The sequence below is a fragment of the Cataglyphis hispanica genome, chromosome 1, assembly GCF_021464435.1.
Source record: "Cataglyphis hispanica isolate Lineage 1 chromosome 1, ULB_Chis1_1.0, whole genome shotgun sequence".
NCBI classification, from domain to species: domain Eukaryota; kingdom Metazoa; phylum Arthropoda; class Insecta; order Hymenoptera; family Formicidae; genus Cataglyphis; species Cataglyphis hispanica.
Genome location: NC_065954.1, coordinates 12,190,946 through 12,208,725, shown reverse-complemented (window position 1 = coordinate 12,208,725; position 17,780 = coordinate 12,190,946). Strand labels below are relative to the sequence as shown.

The 17,780-nt window shown below is 31.7% G+C and overlaps 1 protein-coding gene across 11 annotated transcripts; it reads right to left on the bottom strand.

Moving 5' to 3' along the window:
- Positions 1–383: 383 nt before the first annotated feature.
- Positions 384–17,762, bottom strand: LOC126851660 (WD repeat-containing protein 7). Of its 11 annotated transcripts, none has more exons than XM_050595875.1 (26): positions 17,612–17,762; positions 16,802–16,979; positions 16,480–16,712; positions 16,261–16,403; positions 14,186–14,376; positions 13,822–13,967; positions 13,559–13,579; positions 12,549–12,575; positions 11,240–11,330; positions 10,647–11,061; positions 10,319–10,539; positions 9,989–10,208; positions 9,700–9,814; positions 9,386–9,591; positions 9,086–9,223; positions 8,816–8,884; positions 8,063–8,164; positions 7,222–7,434; positions 6,693–6,957; positions 6,192–6,411; positions 5,809–6,034; positions 5,184–5,524; positions 4,588–4,911; positions 4,348–4,440; positions 3,918–4,115; positions 384–3,685 (listed from the first exon to the last, which is right to left on the bottom strand). In XM_050595875.1, the coding sequence occupies exons 2-26, from the start codon at positions 16,964–16,966 to the stop codon at positions 3,500–3,502; spliced, it is 4,569 nt and encodes a 1,522-aa protein (XP_050451832.1). In that variant the 5' UTR covers positions 16,967–16,979; positions 17,612–17,762; the 3' UTR covers positions 384–3,499. The 11 variants fall into 11 exon arrangements, with proteins under 11 accessions (XP_050451832.1, XP_050451923.1, XP_050452099.1 ...); XM_050595966.1 differs by having other exon boundaries at positions 5,184–5,521; XM_050596142.1 differs by having other exon boundaries at positions 16,282–16,403.
- Between the last annotated feature and the right edge of the window lie 18 nt (positions 17,763–17,780).

Here is a 17,780-nt window from a genome sequence, read left to right as displayed (position 1 = left end):
AATCAACAGATACCAGATACCAATATATAAATATCATTGTTTCTATAATAATTTTAATTCCTTTTTATTATAATAGTGTATAGTATTGTTAACAATATAATAACAAAGTGGTTTAAATCTCTCTTATTAAGCTATTTAATAAATACCTATGCTCTAATTTTATTAAACTATAATTTTGCATATATGTAATTGAATATCTCTTAATTATATGTGTATGTATAAAATTACAAATACGCTAGTTTTATTCTTTCTTTCCGCCTTTTATTGCTTCAACTTTTTTGATGGCATGCACTTCATCAGATCTCAGTTCTCAATTATCGCATAAAGTGATTAACTTTCAAGGAATCGCAATAGATTTCCATGCATTCAAGAAAACAATAAAACTCAGTATTTCTGCTTTTATTACATTTGTCTACAATTACAAGTAAAACAAGATGGGTGGGCGATTGTGCGCTACCCGATATATTTATTGAACTCATGAATCGGCCGGAGACTGATGCATAACGGATACAATGTACACGTAAATAATTACATAGATACAATTAGGCGCAGCTCGATTTTATGTACACGATGGGAACGATATATCAAGTCGATTTCTATGCTCGGCTTCATAATTAGTAACAATAAATCGTTCCTTTAAGGTCAATCAACTCTTCAAACTAATATTATAAACTCACATCGTCCATCAATTTCACAGGACGTATTGAGCTCATCAATTGCAATCAAACCTAATTGTTAAAAAGAAAAAGAAAACAAAATTGCAAAAACAATTTGGTATAGGAAGAATATAGATTTAACTATACTGGTCGAAGGATTAAATGTCTCCTTCAATTTCTAACAAAAAGACCTCTGAAAAAGTGCTTTATGCGAAAGTGTTGATCACAGACACGCCTGCGCGACGTATGATCGACATTATAATGTACATAAAAGTTTGGGTACGATTGCGCTAGCAGACCAATGTAATTGGAGTAAATGACTTTGCACTAAAGAGAAATGGTTTTTAAATCGTATGGATATATTTATCGCGGCATAAGATGAATTCCTTTATGTCCTCTTAAACATATAATTTTGGATTAATGTTGTTTTAATAATTCAAAATACTCATATTTGTTCAGCTACAAGATATTGAACGTGAAGGCCATCTCTCACAAAGTACATAAATATATAGAATAACTGATAAACTAACAAGTAAAACAATTAATTTTAGGTAGATCTAAATAATATCTATAAATTTAACTTTATATATAAACTTTATATATTATATAATTATGAGGTATTTAATAATATTTAACAATAATAATAATAATACATTAATGAACTAAAACAATTAAGGAATGTTATTACGAGAAAGACTAATTTCGGGCTATCCACTCTAAAAAGTTATTCTTTATAAGCTTCATATTAAACTAATAAAATTCAAAATTAATTAACCGTATTTGTCGGCAATTAAACACGCAATAACAATAGAAGCAAATGTCTAAAATGACTTATAAAAATGGTAACTTCGAAATATCGGAGAATTCTTAAAAATAGTACAAAGTCTGATGCGGAATTATACCTGCTGGCACAATCTTACGCCGCTTTACATGAACAGTTTAAAGCTATATATATTCACACATTCTTTCGATTTCTTTTGCTAAATTTTTTTACGAAAGAAAGCGCGATCAATCAAGAACATCCTTACACTATTGATTTGCCGAGACAATTATTAATGATTGAATCTCAACGGGATCGCTACTCTTCATTAGAGTCCTATGGGACTTTACTCTTCAATTGCGAGAAAAACAGACAGAGCAAATCATAAATCGCGTATCTCTTAAAGATGAAAAAACTAAATTACAGCATTGCAAATAAATATTGTGCTTATGCCTAGAAGCATTTCTTTCGATAAAATAAAGAAAATATTGTATACGCGATTTATGGCATACGCATTTGTATAGTACAATACACTGAATCCGCACATACGGGACATAATAACAATTATATAAATTATTCTACATTTTATGCATATAATGGTGTCCCTCGCAAACGGAGAAAGATCTCCATTCATAAAAATAGCGGCAGAAAAGCGGTGATGTAGCGTCTTCAGGTTAATCGATCTCGAAGAATAAATATTCTTGCCTTTCTATCTTGTTTATCCTAAGTGATGAAATAAATACTCATGTGTCGGTTAATTAATTAATCGTGGAATATTCGTCAAATTAATGTGAGTTAGGCATGATGGAGCTTCGAGCGATATTTATGAAAAAGTCACTGTGCTCTATCATTATTCTTAGTTATTTTTTCCTACTATTTTTTATTCCATAACTTCTACTATATTTTATTTATTTAAATAAAAAAATGCACGATTTCAGATTAATGTTCATAAACATCTTTTCGAGAAACACGCGGCAAGAGATTCACGAACTTCAAATTCTGATAATTTAAAGAATCCCAGAAAACTAATGAAGGAAAGCGCGACAAAACATTCAAGTTTAATCTTTCTCCGAAAGTCGCGCAGTATATCTTCAAGAAAGCAATATGTACAGAATAAAAATTCAACATTTAGTGCGTTGGTTTCGATAAAACGAATAAATTAAAAGTGCATACTTTTCTACTTTTATTGTACAAATACTTAAGTATGATGAAATATCCAATAGTTGATAAAAATTCTTCGTAGCTATAAGAAACAAACTATGTACATTAAAAATACTGCAAAATACTGCAACTTTCGGGGATCGATAGAAATAAATTCATGTAATCTCTAATTTTGCGTAATTTACATAAAAAACCTATTACGATTAGCATTTTCTTCACGTGTATTTAGTATCAAGTTACGGCTGCTTAATCCTGATTTTATCTAAAATGAAAATCTCGTATGAGATTATAAAACCGGACAGCCAGTAATGCAGCGATAATGTGCACAATAAGAAATACAGAGAAATCCAATTATTCAATACTAATGTTATCAATTAAGTACCAATGAGCGTGCCAAAATTGGCAATGGTACTCCTGGTTGATGTACAAATTATTTCGACTAAAGTCGCGCCGACGACTTCAATTAACTCTAACTTTTTAAATTATTTTTTTATCAATACTGTGGAAACAAAGGAAAATCTAATAAATATGTTAGCGCTGAAGCCTGGATTGTACAGTGTTCCTTTTAAATTAATACTAAACCAATATATTTTTTAAGTTTGATATATACACATGAAATGTTTTTTTTTATCTATTAGTTCTATAAATAAAACTCTTTTCAAAGAATCTATCAGAAGAGCTTAAATGACATTCTTTAACACTGCTATTAAACTATCTTGCTCATTAGATAATATTGTCAATTATGTTACTATTGTGTTAACTATTCTTAGCATTTTTGTAAAGAAATCTGTTAACGAGGAAACATTATACCAATCAGGCTCGATCGATGCTATCGGCGCTAAATGACAAGCAAGCTGAAATGCTTCCGCTTGCTGAACAAAGTTCGTTGGTAACTCCGGCAGAATCTGAACTCGCGTGACATTCAAACGTTGAAACGTGTCTCCGAGCCATCAGCGAGCATTAAAGTGACCGTACGATTGTTGATCCAGATTAGCCGTGCCAAGCGCATAGGGTTCAATCGGGCCACATCATTGATGGGCGCTGTACTGTAAGACTTCACACAACGAGTCTGCGAGTTACCCAGGCCGAACATGCCACTGCTGGTTTGCTAGAAAATCATGAAACCGTGCATTATTCTCCAGAAAATAAGCAAGATATGTTATCAAAAATTTTATATCTTATTATATGAAAATAATGTGAGATTATTTACTGACAACGAGAACAGAGATAAATAATTAGTCTTATAATTAATTATAAGACTAATTATTAATAATTATAATATAATTAACACATATTTATTATAATTAATTATAAAAGAAAGTTTTTTCATGCTTACTTACCTGCCAGAAACAGAGTTTGTTCTCGGAACAGGAATAACTGACGAGAAACTTTCCTTCTGGTGAAAATGCCAATGCAGTAACCGGCGCCGAATGTGCCGGAACTGTTTGACATTTGACGTTACCTCGCAATTCATATAATGCTAGCTGACCACCGCGACCTCCAACTGCTATCCTGCGTGTTGCCGGACAATGACTGACCTATAATTAAAAAATTATAAAAAATAAATTGCATATATTTCGCTATAGATATATGATACAGTAAAATATTGTATAATAAAACATTAAAAGATATTTTATATAATTTGAAGTAATTCTAATAAGCGATGAAGTTTTAAGCATAACATTATGATATCAAGCTGCACGATTCCAAAGATTGAATTATGATGAACATAATAATAGTTTACTGACAAAAATCTTGAAAATAGGTTACCTGATTAAATCTACACACTGCCGGAAATACTTCATTCAAAGGTTTCATTTTTAGATGACCTGGATCAAGACAATGTAGAATAATATCCATGACCTGCAAACAATAATTATACGCAAATTATTAAACTATTGCTACCAATATGTGTTGTTTAACTTAATTTAACATTTAATCATGTATAAATGCAATTGTTCCGTTTTTATAATTAATTTTAAATTTTAAAATAAAATTAAATCGCAATACCTCAACAAGAAGATCACTCATCTCGCTCTGCATTTTATCAATCAGTTGCTCAACAATCCTGAGAATCTCTGGTTTTGCTCTAGTCAAGACACTCGCACCCAGATTAACATTTAAAGTCTGAGCATTCTGTTGAAGAGTGTTAAATCTAGCTACTTCACGAGCCATCGTAGTGATGAAGGCAGCTGGCCTGGCAGTAGCAATCAATGTCAAAGCATGACGCGCTGTACGACAAGTGTCGGCTTGTGGCGTCAGAGGAAGGCCATATGTCAAACTCGGCACTAACTTGTCTGCGTCGCAACACATTTCCAGTAGGCCTAATAGAACCTGCCATAAAAAAACAGTCGAAAATTTTATAATTAAATGTAATAGAAGAATATTTTTAGATTAATATACATTTACATATTTAATACAATAAAATCGAAATTCTATTTTTAAGCTTTTCTTTATTGTGGTTCATTTTTTATTCAATTTTTAATGCAAATCAATAATATTATTTATTTACTCTATTATCCTATCTATTATCTTATCAAAATTCATAAAACAATGGCGGAAAATAAGATATAAATCGGGATATCAATTTTCTGGATTTTGTTTACCTTTGATACATCGAGATAGGGTTCCCAGACAGTGAATCCTCTACCAATAAGATCGATCGCGGCTCTTCGTAGTGGCGTATGCAATGGAAGTTTTGGAGAATGAGGTGCGTGCAATAGATGAGTAAGCGCCATACTGGTATGCCTGGCAAGATTATTATTTCCTATGCCAAAGCCTTCCACAATCGAGCTCTTTCGTCTCTGTTCGTTGTCTCTTCTTTGGTTCGTTGTGGTTACATCTTGACCAAATTCAGCACCTATTACGCCTAACAGCACAACAGCCGTGGTTTGCTTTCGTTTCAGTTCCGCCACGCTCGATGGTTTCCTAGCTATACTCATCTCTGCTAAGAAAGATGTATATTATAAATTAATAGATTTTATATTTTTATATTATAAACTTATTTCTATTGAATTTTTCTTAATATTTATTCTTGAAAAAAATATATTTTTTTTAATGAAAAAAGATTCGAACCTAGAATCATCTTTATATTTCCTTTTCCTTTATATTTTTATATCTACTCTTTCTTAATTTCCAATTTTAACAATTTTCATGTATTATCTCCATTCTGTATGAGATAATAGTAACATTGATAATGGTAACATATGAAATATTACAAAGACAACTTACCTTCAGCTAACTCTTCTTCTTCGTCCTCTTCTTCAGGTTGTGATTCAGACTGCGGCACCGGACTTCCGGGTGCCGGCGAGTTTTGATTCTGCGGTTGCGGAGCGATGGGTTCTTGAGTACTATACATCGGCAAATATTGCGACCAGTTATCAACAAGTGCTTTGCGACCCTTTGAGCCCATCCGACCCAGCTCGGCGAGCAATAAAGCCTGCGCTGCTTCTCGAATCTAAAATGGAAAATTAGGTGGATATGCTAAAATGGAACAAATAATAACCGTTTAATTTTCAGTTCAGTGAGTAAACCGTAAGAGGTTTTATGAATAAATAACAATAATTGATTCTAAATAAAATTGAGAATATGTCTTCGATGAGTTAATAACAAACCTCCACACACTGATGTTGCCATCTTCGTGCCATCATCTCTACTTGTGGCCGTTTGAAAGTCTTTGCGCCACCCTGCGCTGCAACTTTGTCAGGCAACAATACACAGTGTAATGTAGCCAGAAGGGACCAACCCTGCTTGATTTGGGCCTGCTGTACTGTGTACATTTCTTCATTTTCCTCTTCTGTTTTATTCCAGTTCACCGCGGCTCTATTACCCGGCCTATTTATAAAAATTGACTTCCTTACAGTTTTTATTTTATATATGTCTATCTTTACATTAAATATACATGTAGTATATATTTAGATCTATATTATATCCCTTTATTATAGATATAATAAAATATAAATGTAAAAAATGAAAAATATTATATATATATATATATATATATATATATATATATATATATATATATAATTTACTGCCACAATTAGAGAAATTAGTTAGCATTGCACGATATCATCATTAACTTTGCTATTTCAATTTTACATTATAAAATTTACCTGTGCATCTTGCGATTTCGTTCTTGCTCAGGTACAAATGTTGCGTTGTTCATTGACATTAAGGTATTTGCTAAAGCAATTACCGCTAATAAATGATTACTTGTTAAAGTAGTCGATAATTCCCAATGTGCTCTTGCCGTAAATGCTCTAGTGAGCCTCTCTTGTCTAACTAGTTCAGCTGGTAAGCGTTGCTCCAATTGAGTTGTAGGTTCACCGACTGGTTCAAGATGTGTTTGCCAAGTTGGTAATAACAATGACATGTAACCTGCAACATATGTAGCTTTTTTTAAGTACTTGGCATTAGAAAGTAAGAAAGAGAAATAGAGTATAAAATTTGTTTTTCTTAATATTATCTTATTTTAAAATGTATTTAATGTTAAAAAGAGAAAATTGTTCTAATATATCATCCATAAAAGAATATGCACAGATATCTGTGTATATAGAAAATGTGGATATTTTAATCATAATGAATATATGAATTGTAGCATAAATTTTTTTCTTTTAAGTATATCATATTATTAGAACGTACCTCCCTTGGATAGTACTCCAAATGAGACAGGAACCATAGGCCGTAATAGACCCAGTTTTCCTTCGCAAACCCGATCCAAGTCTGGATCCATACCCCAGGCGTGCAAAAGGCTCAAAAGTAATTGCGCTACTTCCATTGTCGCATTTGGTTCACTAAACGCACCGTTCCGTTTCAAACTGTTCTTCGCCACGTCGCTATTATTCCAATTTTCGCCTGTAAAGTATCAGATAGCAAATGAGCAACATAATAAAGCCGAGTAATATTTAGCAAACATCAAGACAATTAGTATGACTGAAAAACAAAACGATAAAAAAGTACAATAAATACATATAAATAGGTTGACAGAAAATAAAAAATAATTCCTAAAAAGTATTTAATGATTTCAAATAGCATAAGTGAAAACACGCACACTATAATGACACGCACAATAATAATGATTAATTATTTAATTTTTGAACAGATACATACACTTATTATAAAATCAAAAACATAGAAATGGTAATTCTGGGTGAATATATATTAAATGCTGTTATAAAACACTCTCAAGCGTGCATATCAACAAATTTAAAGCAAGCTTTGTAGTAATAATATCCATCTTCTTGTTTGCTGTGATTCCTGATTTAGTATTTACAGTCCTAATAGGAATTGTTAAGAATAGATAAATAGTGAAACTGTTCAGTGCTTTGAAGAAACTGTGAGATTTTTACCTATTGATACACAAAAATCGAATAAATGAATAAAACACAAGTGGAAAATCTAGAATACAAAATAGGTCCACGTGCGAAACCCGTCGTAATTGTGAACTACAAAAATTTGCCATCCTCAAAGATACATGTCTAACCTTTGCCGTCAAATGTCGACGGCTTGAGGCCGACGCTTTCCGCTTTGGCCTGTAATTTAGTATGCACATTCTCCGCACCTTCCTTCATCTTAGCCAATATACCTACAGAAAGAAATTTGTTTTTAGACAGTACGTTATATGAAAAAGATAATTGTAGCAAAACATCTACCAGATGAACTGAAAAAATCTATAAAGGAACGTTAATATTCCAATATTCTAGAAACAAAAAATCTAAGATATTTTGTTAGAAGCACCTTGAACTGGATTTAAAAAAATCATGTGAGGACTTCCTAACTAAAGAAATTCCTGAATTAAAGATATATAAAAGACTTAAAGAGATTAGTACAAAAAAATGTAAAGATAGAATGGCCTTAAATAGAGTTACTGAATAGAGAAAACTAACAATACATAAAACCCGAAAACATAAAACTCGATATTGTAACGAGTCCGTGGAAGCACTTTTTGCAAATAAAATATAAAATGCACATTGAACAATTTTTTTTAATACTCAAATCGAATCAAGGTATGCGACAATATCAATTTATACATATAAATGAATAGGATATGCATATGACACTGTTAACACAATATTTTCAAAATTCTAGAGAAAAAAAATTATTAACCTTTTTTTGAGAAATTTATATCAAATATTATCTATCTAAAGATTTCAATAAGCCAAGGAATTTTCATATGCGAACAAAATTGTGAAACAAATAACAAAATTACGAAACAAATAACAATAAAACATGATACCGTGACGATCCTTCTCCTTTAATATTCGCTCAACATCGCCTGCTTTATCCTTGACGCGACCGAAAAAGTCTACAAAGGGACACATTAATAAAGATAGTTTTAATGATAATTCTTAAGCAAGTAGAACTGTGGAAAAATTTTGTTTTCATATCTATAATATATATATATATATATATATATATATATATATATATATATATATATATAACATTTTATATTATAATATAATAATTTGAAAATATATGAAAGAGAGAAAGAGGATTACCTTACCAACAATTTTCTTATGCGCATCGGGGCTGGCTGATTGAGTGAGCGCTGCAACTTTCTGATATTCGGCGGCGGAGATAAGTCCCTGCGCTTCTAAAGAACCAGGTGACATGGCACCGTATTCGTCACTTAACAATTGCACTATGACGGAGAAACAAATTAAGTTATCTCCATGAAAAAAATTATACTTTACAATATAAATTATTTTGTAAAACATAATAAATGCAAAATTTACTAGTGAATATATCACTCAATTTTTTTGCTAGACAAATTTTCACAAGTGGAATCAAAATATCTATGTACCTATCAACGCTTCTATATCAAAGAATAAAATATGACTCTCTGGATCCTTCGGATTACTCCTGAAGCCTTGAATCATCAGTGGGGAACCTTTGGCTTTTATCTGATTCCCATGATCAGGACCATGACCACCATGAAGCTGTTGCAACTGGTGTAGTCCTCTTTGCGTCGCGTGTCTGATCGCCGACAGATTTCGGTGACGCAAACCCCTAAGAAATAGAAATCGGGCGGACTGTAACGAATAACGCTATTCCGGTAGATTTTCTTCGAAAGAACACGCAAAATTCTCACCATCCATGCTGCAAGATTTCATTTACCTAAAGAAATGCACGGCAGGATTGGCAAGTCCTAGTTCACCACCGGCGGCGGATCCGCCGGCCGCCGCTATGGTGTTCTCGTCACATGCGTAGAGCACTTCTTCCGCGATAATGCCTAAAAGAAAAACATGAGTCACTATTTTTACAAAAATCTTTATGCACAATTTATGAAAAACGTAATAATATAGAAAAATGTATCTCATGATTAAAATATTTAAGCTTTCGAAGATTGGAGATGTTAAGAATTGAAGGATTCATGAAAAAAAAAAGTAATATGAAGCTAACAAACCGTGCAATACGCGATCCAAATGACCAGTTTCCATTTGCCAAACGTACACGGCACCATCCGAGCATCCAACTATCATAAAATCGTCCAACGGTCTCCATTTGATAGTTACAACCGGGAAAAGATGCCGCGAAGCAAGCACAACGCATTTCCTCTCAGCCAATGAGAGTAATGTAACGCTGTGATCTGATGCAACACTACATACGCATTTCTGTATCCTGGGCTATAAATACAAATATATAACATTTTATACACATTAATCAATCTAATATTATATTTCTCATGAATTAATCATCGTAAAATTTAATCGCAAAAATAAGCAAATAATCGTACATTGCAATTATCGGGCGGCACCATTAATTGCGTGATTTCGCCGGCGTGAACGCAAAATCGGTGGATCAGTGTGCCAGCATATAAATCCCAGAGACAGACGGCAAAGTCCACAGAACCAGAAACAAGATGAGTACGATCATAACGAGGCGCTGCACCATGAGGATAAAGCAGACAATTTACTCGTCCGGAGTGACCCAAAAGAACTTGATGTGGTGGCCAATCTAAATGTCATAGTAAAGTAAAATTAAAAGTTTAATAATAAGTTATAAATTAGAAAAAAAAAGTTATCTATAAAGAAATAATAAAGATGCGAAATATATAAATATACCATCGTACTGTTGATGATTCCCATGGAGTAGTTGCAACATCACAGTTTGTGTTGCCGGTACGATGATGATACTACCATCCTCGCGACCAACAACCAGCCGACTCTGCTGTGGCAGGTATATGCAAGCGGTAAGTTTGATACCCTGACCGTCGCCGGAGTCTAATTGGTCAAGTATTCCCACGGGAGGTGGCTTCATCGCGTCCCAAGCAGCGGTGAGACTCGTCTTTACGGTCGGCGGCAATGCTGGCGGTGTGGATCCGTCATTTTGAGATATCTGGACGAGCTGTTGCGTCGTCATTTCTGGCACCGTCCAGAGAATAACGACACCCTCACTGTCTCCACGTAACAAGTATTTCAAAGTTTTGTTTTGACGCTGTACGGTCACCAATCGCATAGCCGGTGGACATGAAAGAGGCTGAAATATATATATGAAATTTTGGACATTTTTAGAAAACATATATCAAAAATAAAAAATTTAAAAGAATCGAAAAATTTAAAGAGAAAAGATCAGAAGTTTTAGAAACAAGGAATCTATACGACTATATTAAATATATTAAATATTTTTTATTGCTGTTATGAGATATATTTCTTACCTTATCTCCGGGTTGTGTTAACGTACAATACAAATACGGCTGATCGTATTCGGCACTAGCGCTGTGAAAGTTCTTGTTGTCCGCGACGCTACTGCATATCGTATTAAAGAAAATAATTAGCGATTACTTTTGTCTTCATGAAACTTCAGACTTCAGATACTATTTGTGGACACACTTTTTTCCATTTAGATATCGCGATATGCAACATAGATATCAAAATATTTGTATGCTGGATATTGGAAAATGTGTTCACGAATAGTGATTATCTTATCACATTGCAAAAGCTTGAAATATTGCATCGAATAACTTCAAATATGCATGATTATATATAATCATGTTTACTAGCAAGCAAACGCTGCAAGTAAACTGCTTTTTCAAAGCAATTAGCATCTTCAGATTATTATAAACAATACACAAAGGTAGAAATATATCTGTAAAAATTCTGACCACAATTCTAAATTCTAGTTCTACTTCGATAAATTAAGAGAGATTGAGTGATTTTAATATCAATATATTCGAAATTAAATTATTTTTTGAATCAAAGAAACAATAAATTTTCCTGATACATCTCTTCTTGCTTTTATTTTCGAATTGAAAAATAGCATTAGTTCTTTAAGAATTATTAAAATATTTTAATTTTAGAAAACTCCTTTCTCTTTTTTCCTTATAAATTACCTTTGTGTCACGTTTCTTTTATTTCATCACACAATTAATAATAATAGTGCAAAGCAACTTAAAGCAAACAGAATATAAGAATTAATGAAGTAATAAGCAATGAAATAATGGTATGGCAATATATATATATGATCCTTTTTCGCATTTACCTTTTTTCGCGCATTTTCACCTTGTTTATATTACCTGTCTGAATTCTGCGATTAAAAAATTATCACAATGATTACGTTATGAGTATATGAATGTCTCGTGTATGACAGAATATACACGCGCGTACATACGAGTTTGTTTGTAAATGCGGATGACAAAAATCATGATAGTTTGTGAATATATATGAAAAAGAAATTTAAAAAATACCGCTGTATGTTTGATGATGAGTATGATTCACATCGATGTAATGAACCAATTTGCAAACCATTTGCGAATTATGGTGCATCCAGAGTATCAGTTTCCAGTAACACCAATATACATCTAATGTATGTATGCTAGATTTATCGCACATCCTTGCACCAAAATACAGAAGAAATACAAAAAAAATACAAAAGAAAAATAAAAGAGACGACAATGAATAACAAGAATGAGTAACAAAGAGAGACGAAGAGAAAAAGAGAGATGTACAAGTGATAATGCGGGTTACCTGCTGAGAGCCTTGCCCTTCAGCTTGCTAGAAGAACACCAGATCCCGCGTAGAATGCAGATGTGAATAATATGAAAAAGATATCACCGTAAAATGGACCATTGTTAATTGTTAATTTATGTGCATGTATGAAATTTGTGGGATTATATATTATAAATACTAAGCTCCAAATCCTCTCCCTCCCGCCAAAAAAAAAAATTTCTTCATAATTATTTTTATATGAAAAAATAAAATGCAACAAGAATTCTATTAATCAATATTTTAATATTAATATTAATAATTATATAGTTCCTAATCCCAAGTGTGTTTTGTCTTAATTATATTTGCGAAAGCTTTATTTCAATCTCAAATAAAAAAAGTATTGGAGTAACTCTCTATATCAAGATAAACAGAAAAAAAATGTGTTATAATACTTTCTATTTTATGTGAAACTTGCTTATTAAATGTAACACAGTGTTTTTTTAGTAAACGATAATATGACTCTGAATATGTAGGCACATGATAAATGATTATAAACAAGATAAAAAATAAAATATTAAATATGTGCATTGCCAGCAAGTGCTTCTACAGCATTCAGGCCTAAAATTGAAAGAGAACTCATTTCATGTTTGTAATGTGTCCAACAATTACATTTGTTAGAAATTTACAGGAAAATAATATGAATAGTGAGTGATTTTAATGACACTTCCTGGAATGTCTTTCTTATAGATATACAAAATATACAACTAATCATTAAAATAGTAATATCTGTGAAACATCTGTGAAATTGTATTTTTCTAAGATGTATCACATATAAAAATTACATACTTGTTAAAAGCATATTAATAACTCGTTTGAATTGTTGCTTCAGAATTTTAAACTATAATTAATAAATAATAAACTATGATTAATAAATTATTGTAGTAAACATAATCATGCTACTAAACTATTAGTCAACTTTTTCTGTACATAGATATTGGTAGGTATTGCAATAGAATTTTAATACTTATGTGTACGCAAAAAGAAACTACCTGTCAAGTTGTACCAGAACCCTAGAAGCAATAAAGGGATATGCTAATCAATATGATTTACTATTCCAGTATTTCAATCAAACTGTTACATAGTGTTATTCAATCATAAGTATTAAATTCGGGGCGTTAGAGAGAGAAAATTATTATATATATATATATATATATATATATATATATATATATATATATATATCTTGTATCACTGAAAATCAGTATCAGTGTATCGAAGAAACTTATTTAAATCATATCAAAAAAATACGTACTTTGCTGGAAGTTTGTACAGATATCCATGACCTTCGTCGCTCCACAAAATGACTCTGTCAGCAGCTAGAAAGTCACCTGCCATCCAACGTTCGCCTCGAGGAGCTGTTACCGAGCAAAGAACCGAGAAATCACCAGCGTCGAATATCTATAAAATTATTTCATTAATATATATTATGTAAAAATAATGCAAATTGTTAATCACATTTATTATATGAATGCATACTAAAATCTTATTTAAAAATATTTAGAATCAATTTTTCTTGCATTGCATAATTTTATCCGAGATATACATATTTTTGCAGTCAAAATAATCTCCAATTAAAACATTTTTATTAGTAATAAATAATGACACTTGCAAATTACCTGCCAATACTTGGAGCATACAATGAGCACCGTTCTTTGATTATAAGGACAACAAGTCATCGCGAGTGCATTCAAGCATCGAATCTGCTTGCTTTCATGCTCATACAGAGGTTCGCTGTTTCGATTCTCGTGTCCCAGAAGTGTCCACACTTTAACTGTGCCCGTGGTCGTCAGAGCCAGTACGACATCGTCTTTAAATGAATAGAAGCGCTTGTTGCGCTTTAAATAAATCCAGAAAGGATATATTTTAAGCGACATTTTTGTTAGAGTCACCCAAATAGTTTGCTGTTCGTTATGAAAATTTATCAGCCTTGATAGATTAATGCAAATAATATTATTTTCTAGACCGACCAATTTTATTAATTGCAAGAGTGTAAAATGCCTTTGATTAACTAATAATAATTTCCATATGCGTAAAGTATAGTAACATACATGCCAGATGTTTCCATAGAGAGAAAAGCGAGATACATATTAAGTTATAAATCATGCTTATTTTTAAATTATTGCAGAAATTATGAATATATGTCATTTAATCATGCAGAATCTAAGAACCAGTGCTGATTAACAAATAGCAATTAATGTGTGCATTGTTGTATCCAATTGGTGCTGATAAGAGTATTTGCATTCTCTGCAGGCTGTTTGCTCTCTTTTTAATTATCATCAAAGCCTTTTCCTACAATTTAGTCTGAGTTTATACATGCAAAATATCTATTTTATGATCGCACGCATAATTTTTAAGAACACATAGTCAAACAGACTGTAAATTAATATTCTCTATAGCATAACTGTTAAAAAAATATTCTAAATATCGAGTAATGTTTTTTGATAAATTTTATATTTCGATAAATAACTAATAGGTCAAATATCTACCAATAAACTTTTAATTAAAAGATTAAACTTAGCGATAGTGTGCAATTTAATATTTTGTTGTCGTATAAATATATATTATAATTGATATGTACATATACTTACGAATAGAGATAGAAACATACTATACCAAGATGAGAGTGTTATGAAGGTGTAATGAAGGTGTAATGAAGGTGTTATAAAGATATAGCAAATATTGGATGATTTATGTGTAAATAATATATGGACAATATATAAATATTATTATAAAAAGAAAGAGAAATAAAATAAGAAATATTAATAATGGTTAAGTTGCTCAAAAAACAATGCATAAAAAAGAGATATATGTAAATGATTAGATTATAGAAAAAAAGAAAGATAAGAGATACAGCTTCGACCATCAGTGCATTAACACTGAATTGCCCAATTTCATTAATCATGCTGCAACAATATAACTGTTATATTAAATGTTAGATATAGAACTGCTATTATCAAAAATTGTGTTCAAATTGTATAAATTATTTTACACGCAAAATAAAATCATTAAAAGTTAATATATGAAATATTTGTCAAAAAGAAAATCCCTCTTTATACCCAAAGCATAAAGCTTCTTCAGGTTAATTGCCTAAAACTGGCAAAGAGCAGCAGATTATACAACTCAAAGTAAAAAAAATATTTCTATACAAGTGACTTTGTTGATATTATTAGTTGCTTTTAAATCATATCAGTAAAATTATTGTTTAGTATAAACATTATAAAAATATTATTATCCACAATTAAAATTCATTCAAATAAAATATGAAACTGAGTAAAAAAGAAAATTTTTACCATTAGTATCCAAAAGTTTTCTACTTAAAAAAGAACATATAAATATATAAGATAATGAAATACCAAAAGATACTGTTTAATATATTGCTGTTTTTCAATCAAATAAAAATTGACTTGTATAAAACATAATACTGACTTATATATATATATATATATATATATATATATATATATATATATATATAAATTTTTTATCATGTAAATAAAAGAAAAAATTTAAGATCATGATAAAATAATACGTCAGATTTAAATTATATTATCGCGTGAAACATTGAAGCAAAGGGACAAATCCTTATTAAAGATATTACAAATCATATTTATACAGTATCTATTGGCAATGAAATTGATAGAAGGTAACGGAAGAGTCATGGTAAGCGTAGGTGTGATGGAGTGTAACTAACTTGTATGCACGTAGAACCGACCTTTCCGTTTGGCCGGCCGTAAAACGTGCAAGGCGCTAATCCAATCTGGATTGACGCGAGAACTCAGGGTAAACAGCACTTCCAAACTGAATGGATCCATCACCAGAACCTCAGGATAGTAACTAAATAGAAAAAAAAAAACATTTTCTCAACCTGAGCGATACTATCATCGCGATGCGATAACAACAAGATTCTTACCCAGAGCAAAACAACCTAACATCTTCTCCTCCCGCGGAAACATAAGGCAACATTTGTGTGTGAACACTATTAAGCTTCACTGCCTCGCGACACTTTCCGTCAACTAGATCCCAAGTGCACATCTCTCCGCTCTCGCTGCTGCTAACGATGAAATTTTGTTCCATTATGACACTAGCTCGACTAAGACACATTATCGGAGCAGTATGTCCAACAAGTAGACATCTTGGAGTCATCTACATGAAGATCATGATTATAATGAATATAATGTATTAGAAGAGAAAAACAATATTTTCCACAATTTTCTCCAATTCTATAACTCTACCTTTAATGTTTCTGGATCCACTTGCCACAAACATATTTGTCCATCATAACATCCTGTCACCAATGTTTTTTGATCCCGAGATAGATAAACACAAGAAATACAATGAGTTGGTGCTATACGTCCCCATAGCACTATGGGCACCACTAAACTGGTACCTGCAGTCATCTTTGCGAGCAATCTGAAAATTATTATTATAAAGTAATAAGCACATTCTCTTTGCATCTTCATTCTTGCTTATCCAAATGCCAAATTTTTTCTGATTAATTGGAGTATATTTCTCATGATTTGATTTAGAAAATAATTTAAAAACACAATACCGAGTAAAAGAATTTGATCACAAAACTACAAATTGGAATAACTATTTTAAAATAAACATTGTCAACCATATCAATAATACCATGTCATCAATCTGAAAAATATTTAAAGCGCAAAGAATAATCCCCAAGCAGTAAATTATATACAAAAAAACAAAAAAAAAACCTATACTATCATTGATATCTTTATATAAAGATCATTGATATCGAGAAGAAAGAGATAACCACCCAATAAAATTGACAAGATATTAAAGTCAATTTACGACATAACCGAAATTAGTTTATGTAAGGCTCGAGAATTCTTCAAATTCTGGAAATTATTAGGTACTTAGAGGCAAGAAAGGGAATTGATTGAAAGTAATTAAAGACGTCTGCTACACATGATGTTGGCAAAATGTCACAAGTGATCAAGGCTACTGACGTTATACGTTCCAGAGACATCTGCTTTTAAGATGCTAAAAGCAATCATGCGAATAGATATATGAAGGATAATTACCACAGGACAATGAATACCGCAGACAACTGCTTGAAATGTCGCAACTGGCGATATTTGCCAAAAATTTCTCACTTTTTACTGCACTCTTACGATCATCGCCATCTTGCTGTCGAGGACGATGCCCGTCAGAGACAGTGCGGGCAAGAGTAATAGTAATCAGCTGTTCCAC

Coding starts and splice junctions, on each gene's coding strand:
- LOC126851660 (XM_050595875.1), bottom strand. CDS start 16,966: ATGACTGCAGGTACCAGTTTAGTGGTGCCCATAGTGCTATGGGGACGT. Junction 10,540..10,646: donor GAATCATCAACAGTACGATG/GTATATTTATAT, acceptor TATGACATTTAG/ATTGGCCACCACATCAAGTT. Junction 4,912..5,183: donor CCTATCTCGATGTATCAAAG/GTAAACAAAATC, acceptor TTTTTATGGCAG/GTTCTATTAGGCCTACTGGA.